The 13,214-nt window shown below is 38.1% G+C and overlaps 2 protein-coding genes across 14 annotated transcripts in view; one reads left to right on the top strand and one right to left on the bottom strand.

Moving 5' to 3' along the window:
* Window positions 1-13,214, top strand: part of CCT6B (chaperonin containing TCP1 subunit 6B) — a 46,192-nt gene that overhangs the window by 11,495 nt on the left and 21,483 nt on the right. For 5 of the 13 annotated variants that reach the window (XM_074320164.1, XM_074320163.1, XM_074320162.1 and 2 more), the window contains 4 exons: window positions 7,165-7,228; window positions 7,795-7,929; window positions 11,091-11,264; window positions 13,110-13,213. In XM_074320164.1, coding sequence (XP_074176265.1) covers window positions 7,165-7,228; window positions 7,795-7,929; window positions 11,091-11,264; window positions 13,110-13,213 — 477 coding nt within the window. Of the gene's footprint in view, window positions 1-2,677; window positions 2,927-5,064; window positions 5,196-7,164; window positions 7,229-7,794; window positions 7,930-11,090; window positions 11,265-13,109; window position 13,214 lie in introns of those variants that run through there. The other 8 variants (XM_019732581.2, XM_019732579.2, XM_019732578.2 and 5 more) reach the window with 5 other exon arrangements.
* Window positions 636-2,634, bottom strand: ZNF830 (zinc finger protein 830). The gene has a single exon (XM_019732582.2). The coding sequence runs from the start codon at window positions 2,607-2,609 to the stop codon at window positions 1,500-1,502; it is 1,110 nt and encodes a 369-aa protein (XP_019588141.2). The 5' UTR covers window positions 2,610-2,634; the 3' UTR covers window positions 636-1,499.

The following is a 13,214-nucleotide window of genomic DNA, read 5'->3' as shown; positions in this document are numbered from 1 at the left end:
ATCATCTTCCTTTGCAGATGTAATTCTTTGCTCAAAAACTTCCCCTTTTTTCACATTGCCTACAGGAAGAATTCTTTTGTCTAGCATACAAGGTTTTTCCGTATCTTATCTCTTTATGTACTCTCCTCCATAAAACCTGGGTTTTAGGGAAACTAGACCGAATTTATACAAAGCTCTTAGAACCCTATGTAGTAAGAACTCTTTAAGTGTTAGCTATTATTACTGTTCTCTTTTATTTGAATATGCTGTGTGCATTTCTATGTCCAGACATTGCTAATTCCTTTTTTCCTATTTGAATACCTCTATCTCCAAAGGGAGGAGTGATTTAAACTATCACTGACCAGCACAAGGCACTGTTACTCCTTGAGAAAACAACTCATATAGCAGGTCCTTGAATAATGTCATTTTCTCCGTTCAACATCCGTTCATTTTAACACTGATGAAATGCTGTAGGAATTTAATTCTTATCAATTACCTATGGTAAAATTCATTTCATTGTATCATTTTGCTGCAGTCCAAGAACATATCAAGGACATTAAGTGAGGACTTACTGTATATTCTTTCTACAATAGACAGAACTGATAACTCTGAACGCTAATTTGCCCCAAAATGTAGTAATAAAATTTAAGACTGGATGGAATATTAAAAAAAGGTAATATTTATTTTATACGATAGGCAGTAAACTTACAGAACGTGTTAGTTAAAGGAAAAACAAAGCCTGAAAAATTATAAATGGGTTCTGGATTTAGGGCAGTGGCTCTCCAACTTTGGTGTAATTAAAATAAACTGGGAAGCTTTCAAAATTAATACAGATGCCTGGGCCCCACTCCAGATTTACTGAAATCTAATGGTAGGGCTTGGGCACACACATTTTTAAAAAGCTTCATAGGTGATTCATGTGCACCTACATCTGAGAATCATTGGTTTAATCACGAGAAATTTTGGGTTAAGGAGGCTGGTCATGTTTGGCATATATTTTTCACCATGTTCTCCTGGAGCATGTTTTTGAAACAGAATATTCAGAGAACTGATTAGCCCTGAATAACTTATGTGTATCTATGAACAATGTTTCTAAAAACAAAAAAGCAAAGCCCCTCCAACTCTGGAGTTTGATTTAGGGGGTGAGAAAAGAAAAAGCCACATACATCCCAAATACCACACTTGGTATTCATCTAAATGCCTGTCTGTTGGTCTTACTCCTATTATAAATTTAAAACAGAATTACCTAAGTAAATATATATTTAACTATGTACCATATTTACAGCTCAGATTTTCCAACGCAAAAAATTATACATTTAAATCCGTAAACATGTGAAAAAGTTGGCATTTTAGCATTTACTTCAAAAATTTCAAAACAACTTTATCTCAAAAACATTTTACACGAATTTTCCAAAATGCTCACTGTACAACAACCCAGTTATCAAACCTCCAGGCATGGAGCAACCAATAGAGAAACACTTTTATACACTGAGTGTTAGAAACCTTGGGTCCTTGAAACCCTATAACAAAGCCCCTTTCACCCTCCAATCCTGAGACAATAAATCCTGCAGTTCTCCCTCGTCGTCGCTGTCAACATTCTCTTCTTCCTTTTTCTGCAGTTCTTTTATGGTTAGCACCTCTTTCAGTTTATTTTTTATTTCATCCTGGCGATTCCGCAGGTTCTCCACCCGACGGTAACACTCTATCTGTTCATCGATCTCCCCAATCTGCCGGTCCAACCGTCCCTCCTCATCCTCTTCAGCAACTATGGCTTCGGAAATAGTGTTGACCTGTCTCATGGCTTTTTGAAATTCGTCCCACTCTTTGTCCATCTGATCCTTTGGGGCATCAACCTTTCGTACCTTCGCATCTATCTCTGGGTCGTCAAAAAACCCTTCTGGTAATGCTTCCGCGGTGTTTTCTCTCCTTTCCACGACTTTTTCATGTATTTCTGCTTTCTCGATTGACCCGGAATGAGGAATTAAAGGGGCCTTGGGAGGATTTGCAGTCGAGAAATCGCTTGGCAGGATACTACTTGTTGCCTCCCGGGAGGAAGAAAGTGAGTGTTCCTTGCCCTGTGCTTCAGGCGGCTGCTTGCTGGCGTCCCCCCGTTTCTTTTCTCCTCCTTCCTCCTCCTCCTCTTCCTCATCTTCATAATCAGGGAGTAAGCCGAGTCCCGAAGCCTTACCGAGAGTGGCTCTAGTGGACTCCTTTCCTGCTTTGTCCACGTTGGTGGGCAAAGCGGACGTGGAGGGCTGTACCTGAGGCACCGGGGAGGCCTTCGCTCTTTTGGCATCGTGGCCACCTGCGTCCGGCGTCTTCCTCTTGGTGGGCTGAGGCACAGCGCTGGTTGATGGCCCCTCGGGGGCTTCCTTCGCATCTTTCAGTCCGGCTACTTTCTCTCGGTGCTGTTTTCCCAGGACGTGCGTCGGCCACAGGAGCTCGCTCTTCACCGGGGTGTTACACAGCACACAACTCAGCTGCCCCAAACGGTTGTACCTCGCAAGTGGAGAGTCTATCCGTTTCCGGTTGGTGCTCAGACGCTGCTTCTCCTTCATCAACCGCCGCAATTCATCCTGACTCACCACTCGCTTCCCGCCCGAAGGCCGAGCCGAGGCGGAGGACGCCATCTTTGCGACCGGACCCAAGGCGAGTCTGGCTTCCGTCCCGGCGATGTTTATCAACGTCACTTCCTGTCCGGTCGGGGATTGGCTGAGGTTTCGGAGCGTGAGCCGTGGCGCCGGGGTTGCCCTTAGAATCGCGGCGGATGCTGTTTTTGCCTGTTAGATGGCTGCCTCCTCTTTCGGGTTATGTCTGCAATAAAGGCGATAAACGCCAAGGCTGAGGTGGCGCGGGCCCAAGCGGCCTTGGCCGTCAATATATGCGCCGCTCGAGGGCTGCAGGATGTGCTGCGGACCAACTTGGGTCCTAAGGGCACCATGAAAATGTGAGACGGCGGTTGGAGCGGCGGTTGGGGCGACTGGGGTTTGTTGGGTGTCGCAGCGCGCACTGAGGCAAACGTTGCGCGGAGAGATTCGAGCAATGTGGACACACTTGTGGGCCTGGTTTCCCTCTTTCTCATTCCTTCCCTGAGGTCATCTCTATCCTGATGGTGGAGGAGGAGCCTTCCCGAGGAGAAGGCTCCACGAGTGAATCTGTAACCCCGCCCCCCAACCCCCGCGCGCCCCACCAATTTTCCTTAAGGTTCATATGCAATTAGAAAGTCAGGTCATGTAGTGTTTCATAAGGAACATAAACCCTCTAACTCCCTTCTCTTTAATACTGTATGCCCTTCCTTTTGGTTTTGTTTGGCAGTGTGTTGTGGAGAGGGCGTGGGATTTGGAGCCTGGTAGGCATGGGCTCAAATCCAAGTTCCCCTCCTAGGTAGCTGTCAGTCCTTAGGCAGGTTACTTGAACACTCTGACTAAGGTCCTTCACATCTGATCATCCGTTCAGCATTTGTTCATTTAGCACCATTATTTTCTTTAGAAGAGAGTAAGGGAAAGAGACTAGCGTGGGCACAAAGGTGTAAGAAGAGAGAGAGAGTCTTAGAGGAATGAGCAAACTAATACTAACACTGAAGGAGAGCACTTATGTACTAACTGGGATGCTGGGAACACACTGATGACCCAGATAGTTTCAGTTCTTGACATTTGGTAGAGATGAAATGTGTATATGTACACGTACGTATATACACACGTCCCTGCATGCATATATATATGTGATTCTACTGAGGGAAAGGGACTAATTATTGATGGGAGAAGAAGAATCCTCTCAAATAATGGATTTTTTTTGGTCTTTTCCCAATTACAATAGTGGAAATGATTTTATTTTTTTAAATTTATTTTTCATTTACAGTTGACATAATATGTTAGTTTCAGTTATACAACATAACGATTAAACATTTTATATACCTTATGAAGTGATCACCCTGGCAGGTTATCACTATACATAGTTATTACAATATTATTGACTATATTTCCTACTGTGTTTCCCTGAAATTAAGACTTAACCGGAAAGGAAGCCGTAGCGTGATTTTTCAGGATGCTCGTAATATAAAATAAGCCCTAATGCGTCTTTTGGAGCAAAAATTAATAGAAGACTCGGTCTTATTTTCGGGGAAATACGTAGTGCTTATTTTATATTACGAGCATCCTGAAAAATCATGCTAGGGCTTATTTCCCAGTTAGGTTTTATTTTCGGGGAAACGATATACTGTACTTTACATCCCTGTGACTATTTTTGTAACTGGCAATTTGTGCTTCTTAATCCCTTCAGCTTTTTCATCCATCCCTCCAACCCCCCTTCCCATCTGGTGACCATCAATTTGTTCTCTATATCTATGAGTTTGTTTCCGTTTTCATTTATTTTTTTTAGGTTCCACATATAAGTGAAATCATATTTGTCTTTCTCTGTCTGACTTACTTAGCATAGTACTCTCTAGGTCTATCCATGTTGTCACAAATGGTAAGATTTCATTCTTTTTTTATGGCTGAGTAATCCATTGTATATATGTACCACATCTTTATCCATTTGTCTATCGATGGCCTCTTAGGATGTTGCTTCCATATCTTGGCTATTGTAAATGCTGCAGTGAAGATAGGGGTGCACATATCTGTTTGAATTAGTGTTCTGGATTTCTTTGGATCAATACCCAGAACTGGAGTTGCTGGGTCATAAGGGAGTTCTATTTTTAATTTTTTTAGGAACTTCCATACTATTTTCCATAGTGGCTGAGCCAATTTACAATACTACCAACAGTGCTTAAGGGTTCCCTTTTCTCCACATCCTCACCAACACTTGTTGTTTGTTAATTAATTGATGATGGCTATTCTGACAGGTGTGATATATTATTATGGTTTTAATTTGAGTTTCCGTATGATTAGTGATGTTGAGCATCTTTTCATATGTCAAGTGGCCATCTGTATGTCCTCTTTGGAGAAATGTCTATTCAAGTCTTCTGCCCATTTTTTAATCATTTTAATTTTTTTGGTGTTAAGTTGTATGTGTTTGTCTTACACCTTTTTGCCCTCACTAGTCTCTTTCCCTTACTCTCTTGTAAAGAAAATAATGGTACTAAATAAATATATGCTGAAAGGATGAACAGATATGAAGAACCTTAGTCACAGAGCATCCAAGTAACTTGCCTAAGGACTCACAGCTAAGAGGGGAATTTGTGTATTTTGGATATTAACCCCTTATTGGATGTATCATTGGTGAGTATCTTCTCCCATTTTCAGTAGGTTGTCTTTTTGTTGAGAGTTGCCTTTACTGTGCAGAAACTTTTTAGTTTGGTATAGTTCCATTTATTTTTTCTTTTGTTTCCCTTGCCTGAGGAGATATAGCCACAAAAATTTTGCTGAGCAATTTCAAAGAGTTTACTGCCTATGGTTTCTTCTAGGAGTTTTATGGTTTCATGTCTTAATACATTTAAGTCTTGAATCCATTTTGAGTTTATTTTTGTGTGTGGTAAGAGAGTGGTCTAGTTTCATGTTTTTGCATGTATCTGTCCAGTATTCCCAACACCATTTATTGAAGAGACTGTCTTTACCCCATTGTATGTTCTTGTCTTCTTTGTCATGGTGTTGACCATATAGGCCTGGGTTTATTTCTGGGCTCTCTATTCTGTTCCATTGATCTATGTGACTGTTTTTTATGCCAGTACCATGCTGTTTTGATTACTGTAGTGTTGTAGTATAGTTTGATGTCAGGTGGTGTGGCACCTCTAACTTTGTCCTTGTTTCTCAAGATTGCTTTGGTTATTTGGGCTCTTTTGTGGTTCCATATAAATTTTAGGACTATTTGTTTTAGTTTTGTGAAAAATGTTATTGGTATTTTGTTAGGGATTGCACTGAGTCTGTATATTGCTTTGGGTAGTATGGACACTTTAATGATGTGAATTCTTCCTACCCATAAGCACGGTATATGCTTCCATTTATGTGTATCCTCTTCAATTTCTTTCTTCAATGTCTTACAGTTTTCCAAGTACAGGTCTTTTACCTCCTTAGTTCAATTTATTCCTAGACATTTTATTTTATATTTTTAATGCTATTGTAAATGGGATTGTTTTTTAAATTTCTCTTTCTGATAGTTCTTTATTGGTGTATAAAAATGCAACCGATTTCTGAACATTAATTTTCTATCCTGCTATTTTATTGAGTTCGTTTATCAATTCTATTATTTTTTTGGTGGGATATTTAGGGTTCTTTCTATATAGTATCATGTTATCTGCAAATGATGACAGTTTTACTTCTTTCTTTCCAGTTTGGATGCCTTTTATTTATTTTTCTTGTCTGACTGTTGTGGCTAGGACTTCTGTGGATGATTTTTGACCAGAGTCTTGAAAGACAAGTCGAGTTCACCATTTGGAAAAGGGAGTAAATTTCTTCTAGATAGAGCAGCTTCAGGAATAAGAAAGCCCAATGGTATAAATCCAACAGAAACAAAACAAACATGATGTATTAAAGCAACCACAAGAGTTTCCCACAACATCTCATTTTGGTAGAGGAGACAGGAAAAATATACATAAGCCAGATTGGGAAAGGTCAAGTATGCCATTGCTAAATAGTTTGGATTTTTCCTTAAAGGTGACGTTCAACATGAAAATTATTGAAAGATTTTTGATCAGGGAAATGAGTGAGACACAATGCCTTTTAGAAAGATAAATGTAATTTGGAGGGTAGATTCAAATTCAGAGATATCTGGATGCTAATTAGTTCAGACTACAAATGATGATGACAGTAGAAAAGGAGAGGATGTGGTAGATTCAGGAGACCTTTAGGATGTAAAATTGATGTAACTTGAAAATCCAATAAATGTGAGAAGAAACTAAGTTGAGTGAATGGTAACATTTCACCAAAATAAAAAACCTGTGGGAAATTCACGAATTTGTGGTGTAGACTTCTAAATACTCTTCTTGACCAAACCACTGTTCATAACTCATCAACTACTCTTATTCTTGAACTTGTAAATCCTCCATTTGGAATGAAATCACCATAGCAGTCCATCTGGGGGAGAAGTGATTCTGTGGGATGAAAATGGTGGTGATTACCACGGTATTTCCACGGTACTATGGAAATTTTCCAAGGCCTGTTCCCTACATTAAAGATAGTGGAGTGGCAGGCACTGGGAGTCTTGCTTGACTTTTGCCATATGAAATTAGTAACATCACTGTTTTCTGAACAGGCTTGTTTCTGGTGCAGGTGACATCAAACTCACCAAAGATGGCAATGTGCTGCTACACGAGATGGTGAGCTCGGGCTGCTGACTTTAATAAATATTAATAAACCTTCATTGAGAACATGGTACAGTTTGTATATCTTCAAACCAAGGCTGTCAGCTAACTCCTACAGTCATGAGATATGCTTGTTGGATAAAACCTCGATAAAAAATGTGTTTTGGGCTGTTTTCCAATCTTTGTATAGTCCAAGTAATAGCTTAAGGATACTTCCAAATTAGTTACATCTTTTAAAGGCACTGCTTTATGTTCTTTATAATCATGGAAAGATAAAAAACCCTTTGCAATTTTAGTAAATATATTCATCTTTGAGATTGAAGGATTTAACCTAATTTTAAAAATGTCATTGCATTCTGTAGCAAAGACTCTTGTAAAGTGTTCAAACATCAGTAATTCTCAATTTTTAACTTTTGGTCTTGACATTTATTAAATATTAATAACATAAAACTTGTGAACCTGTAGAATGAAACTTAATTCGTTTCTTAGTTTTACTGTTGATTCTTAGGTTATCTTGTTTTTGGTGGGCTATTTTTTATATCATTCTCTCTCTTACTTAATCTGTTGCTTGCTTTTTCTAGCAAATTCAACACCCAACAGCTTCCTTGATAGCAAAAGTAGCAACAGCCCAGGATGACATTACAGGAGATGGTACTACTTCGAATGTTCTAATTATTGGGGAGTTACTAAAACAAGCTGATCTTTACATTTCTGAGGTATTAGAATTTCATAGAATTCACATTCATGTGACACTTTATTTTGAATGGAAAGTTTTTGTTTTTCCTAGTAAAATGGTTTAATTTTAGAGGGCAAAGGTTAATATTTATCAAGATATTTTTGGACATTTATAAATGAAAATAATAATGAACTTTTTTGACAAAATATAATGCCTTTTATCGTTCTATAATTGTTCTCGTTTATTAGTTGTTAATCTCTTACTGTGCCTAATTTATCGATTAAACTATCACAGGTATGCATGTACAGGAATATATACCTCTTTTTAAAATGAAATATTTAAGATATATAAAAAGGTAAAAAAATTACCCATGTACCCATGACTGGTGGCCTAAACAAGAAAACATCACTGATAAAGTTGAAACCAAATTGGTTTAAAAAAAATAACTGGAGAAAATTATTGAAGGCTTTCCACATTGTGAATTTCCGTACGTTTCTATTTTTATTTCCCTTTGTAAGCCCTCTAGCCAGATTTGTCCATACACTAGCCTCTGAAATCATTACATATGTTTCTACCTCTGTGCCTTTGTTCAATCTGTATTCTCTTCTTGGGATTACTTATCTGTCTTTTCTAATTAAGTACGTATTTGAATTTTTCTTCTCTTTCAAGGACCATTTCAACAAAGCATAGCTTGGTCAAAGCACTAAAATTATTACTTCTTTGTGTTTTATTTAGTATTTGAAATTGTCTGTTAATTCGGTAATTGCAACTTATTTCAGTTAGGATTCTTTTGGCTGGAAGCAGTGGAAACTTGACTAAAAGTCACGGAAACAATGAAGATATTATCTCCCATAATAGAACATAGAGAGATAAGGCAGCCTTCCAGGGCTGGTTGATTAAAAAAGTCAGTCAGTTATCAAGTATGCAGGTCTCTTAGCGCTTCCACTTACAATGCTATTGTATCATAAGGCTTATTTCCATCCTGACTGTCAGACTGTCTGAGGAAATCAGGGCTCTTCCCTTAGTATTAATAACACTCAGTAGGAGAGGACAAGAGAAAACCATTTACCCAACTATGGAATGTAAATCCTTCCTTTATTTGATTGGGCCAACTTTGGTCTTATGTCCATCCCAAACCAGTAATGGTTTGGGGGGCAGTTGACTTAAGTCTAATCAGGATCCACCCCTTCATCTAGGGGTAGGGTCAGCTTCCTCTGAAGCACTGTAGGAAGAGAGATACTGAAACAAAACTAGGGTTGGGTAGGGAAGAAAGAAGTTTGGGAAGGTGGAGATGCTGCCAGACATTGACATATGAAGCTGGCAGTACAGCGGTGGAGCTAGGCACAGGATACGACAGAAACACGGACGAGGGAGGGATATCATAAGCTAGCCTGCGGTAGTCAGAAAGCACTTTCTGAAGGAAATAAGGCCTGGGCTAGACCTTTAGGATAAGGAGTGAGCCAGATGAAAGACTGAGGGGTAAGGAGAATGGCATTCTAGGCAGGAGGAACAACATGAGCGTGGTATCCGAATAGAGCTACGAAATGTTTGGTGTTGGCGGAGTTTAAAGTGATGTGACTGACCAAGAAGAATCATATTTGTATTAATATACCAATGGGCGATATGTTCAGATTGGCATTTTAAATATTTGGGGGACAGTTTTAAGGGAGTCAAGACTGGAGGTTTTGACTGGAGGTTTTCACAGCAGTCCAGGTGAGAAATTGTGAGGTCCTAGACCAAGGAAATATTTTATTTTTTTAAGGAGGGCACAGCTCACAGTGGCCCATGTGGGGATCAAACCGGCAACCTTGGTGTTATTAGCACCACACTCTAACCAACTGAGCTAACTGGCCACCACCCTCAATAGGAAATGTTTTGAAAATGGTTAATAACACAGGCTCTGGAGTCAGACGCTGTGGGTTTAAATCCTGGCTCCTCCTCTTATTAGCCTAGTGATCTAAGGCAAAATTACATTTTTTCTTTAAGCCTCAATTTCCTCGTCTGTGAAACAGGCATATAACACCCACTTCATAGTGTTGAGAGGACTTAAAGTAATACATGTAAAGTGCTTTAGAGTAGTGCCTGGCACAGATGCTCAATAAATGTCAACTTTTAAAAATTGTTATAGGACTGATGTAAAGGAATGGAGGAAGGGAATAAATAGACCTAGCTCCAATTTTCAGTAAGTTGGTATATTTTCAGAATAAAAAGTACTGTTTTTTAGAACAAATATTTTGTTATAATGTCAGACTATAGGAAAGTTGCAAGAATATTCCAGAGAATAACATTTTTCTCTCTCTCAGATAAATAAATGTGTGTGTGTGTGTGTGTGTGTTAATGTACGTATTTTTTCTGAATGGTATAAGTTGCAGACATGATGATATAAATATTTCAGTGTATATTTCCTAAAACTAGGGAATTATATAATACAGTGTAGTGATCAAAAACAGGAAATTAATACTAATATCGATACAGTGCTAATATCTAATCTTCAGATTGTATCACTTGTCCCAACAGTGCCCTTAATAGCAGAGGAAAAATCTAGGCTCATGAATTACATTTAGTTGTCACATCTTTTTAGTCTCCTTTAAGCTGGAATAGTTCCTGAACCATCTTTTGTGTTTCATGACGTTACTATTTTTAGAATACAGGCCAGTTATTTTATAGAAAATCTCTCAATTTGGATTTGTCTGTTTCCTCACGATTAGACTCAGATTATGAATTTTGGACAGGAAGGGCTGTAGTGTTCTTAATACATCATATCAGGAGGCATGTGATGTCTATTTATCTCATTTATCTCATCTAAACCAGTTCACCAAACTTGGAACATTTGGTGAAAGTGGTGTCTGTCTGCCACTTTTCTTCAGATTAATGCTGATTCTTTTCCTCTGCATGAAAAAGACTCTGTTTTTGTCCCCATTCAGAAGGATGCCACACAACAACAGTTTGTCATAATATCCAGAAATAAAAAGGATTTTGTCAGTTTTTGTACTGGACTTACACTTTTTCTGTAAGTTTGAGATTGTTTTAAATATGAAGCACTGAAAAATTACTTTTATAAATTACATACATACACTTACAGCATTCAGTGGCATTGATGTAATATTACTTTTTTTTAGACAAACGTATCAATAGGAGAGGATGGTTACTTTTAATTGGGATGAATTGCTTTGTAACTTACAATTTGACGTTGTTTCATAGGGTCTGCACCCTAGAATAATAGCCGAAGGATTTGAAGCTGCAAAGAAAAAAGCACTTGAAGTTTTAGAAGAGGTTAAAATTAAAAAAGAAATGAAGAGAGAAATCCTCTTAGATGTGGCTAGAACATCTCTACAAACTAAAGTTCATGCTAAACTGGCTGATGTGTTAACAGAGGTATGCGATTAAACTTTTGCATTCAGAAAGAGCGTAGCCTGACACATGGTGATATTTTTCTTTTTCCTTTAAGATAATCAACTATTGCATGTGGTTCTTTTGAATGTAAAATATGGAAGACAAGTATTTATAGGCTTAACTTATAGACTAGGTTTGATTGGTCAGAACAGTATGTGTCATTTTCCAAGTGTCATAGTAAGCCATCTTTTAAGTTAACTTGAAAGTTGAGAGGAGCTTGGCTGCCTGTGGCTCATCCCCTGTGGAAGCTGTTGGGGTGATGTACTGGTCTCTTAAACCTAGAGGTCCATATTTATTATGTGAGGGATACATGGGGAAGTTGTGGCAGCGTGCTTTGTAGTTAAAGGTTACCACTTTAATGAAGCATGATTGCTCTGATAGATAATACATCTGGGAAATGCATATTTGTTTTGTTTCTGAAGGTATAATGTATGTAATATAAGGACCAGATTAGGTATTTTGGGAAGCCTTTTATCAGGTGGCGATAGTTTGCTGATAGCATTGTTCCTTAGCTTTGCAGTTTCTGAAACTTGAATATATTAGTTTATTAGGAATAATGAATTTATAACCAAATTCACAAGACATTGACATATAAATCACAATGCTATCTTACTAATTTACATTGAGAAATACAAACACCAAATGGACTGGAACACCTGAGTTATTTCTGGTCAATTATCCTTACCAATAGGAAAACCTACTTGGGAATTCAGATTAACATCAGACAATTTCTTACTGAACAGAGTCCAAATAAAGACTCTGCTGTCTTTTCTGCTGTTGTAATATATAATATATCAAGTGGCCCAGAATCTGCATCCTATCTGGTTAGGGCCCCCATTCTCTTTAGAGTTACAAACGCTGATACTCTCACCATCCAATAGTTTTTGTCCTTATTCCTTATTTGGCTCCAAAACCAAATATCATGTTACCTCAAATAAACTTTTCTAAGATAACAGAGGGTGCCAAAAAAAGTATACATATTTTAAGAAAGGAAAAAACTGTATTAAAATTGTAATACTCAATATATACCGATAACAAAAGATGAATACAAGTCATATGTATATATTTTTTTGGCACCCTCGGGTAGTTTTTTGCTTTATTTATATTTTAGGATGGTTATACTGAAGCACTTAATTTCTGTAGTTATTTTTATATTACTTTCTGAGGTAAGCAATAGGGTGTATTGTTCTATGCTTCCCAAATTGCATATCCCTGGGGATATTTGGCAGAATAAATGAGACATAGCTTTCTGGAATGTCAATTTTACTTTACAATTTGGGGAAAAGCATTATTTTCACGTTAAAACAAACATGTAAATATAATGGCATGACATGGAAACTTTTCATGATAAAACATACACAAGACTTAAAAATTTCTTGTTGTTACAGCCAGCAAATTTGAGCTCTTCCCCTAGGTTATATTTCCTTCTTTTCCGTTATTGTGTCCTTTGGTGGGAAAGTTTGAGCAGTGTTGGCATAATAAAAAGAGCAGTAGCTTGGCAGTTAAAGAGACCTGAATTCTAGTGCTGGGACTGCTACTACTGTTTAGACCTTGTTTTAAGATCATAGCTTCTTAAAGTCTGGTCTTAGTTTCCTTGTCTTTAAAATAAAGGGTTGGACCATGATGATCTCTGAAATCCTGTGAGGCTCTAAAGTATCCATGGCGTTCATTATTATTAGTGTCCGGGCAAAGTGGCACTTTCTGGTCTTGCTCTATATTTTGGAGCCTGAAGCTCTTTATTTGCTTAGTCTGGTGGTAGGTTATTTGGTCCAGTGGTTTTTTTTAGTAGGCCAAATAATTTACTGTTCTCATTCACTTCTCTTTCAGGCTGTGGTGGATTCTGTTTTGGCGATTAGAAGACCAGGTTATCCTATTGACCTCTTCATGGTAGAAATCGTGGAGATGAAGCATAAATCAGAAACAGATACAAAG

The sequence above is a fragment of the Rhinolophus sinicus genome, linkage group LG15, assembly GCF_036562045.2.
Source record: "Rhinolophus sinicus isolate RSC01 linkage group LG15, ASM3656204v1, whole genome shotgun sequence".
Lineage (NCBI taxonomy): Eukaryota > Metazoa > Chordata > Mammalia > Chiroptera > Rhinolophidae > Rhinolophus > Rhinolophus sinicus.
The sequence above is the reverse complement of the archived record's forward strand: the minus strand, read 5'-3'. Positions and strand labels throughout refer to the sequence as shown.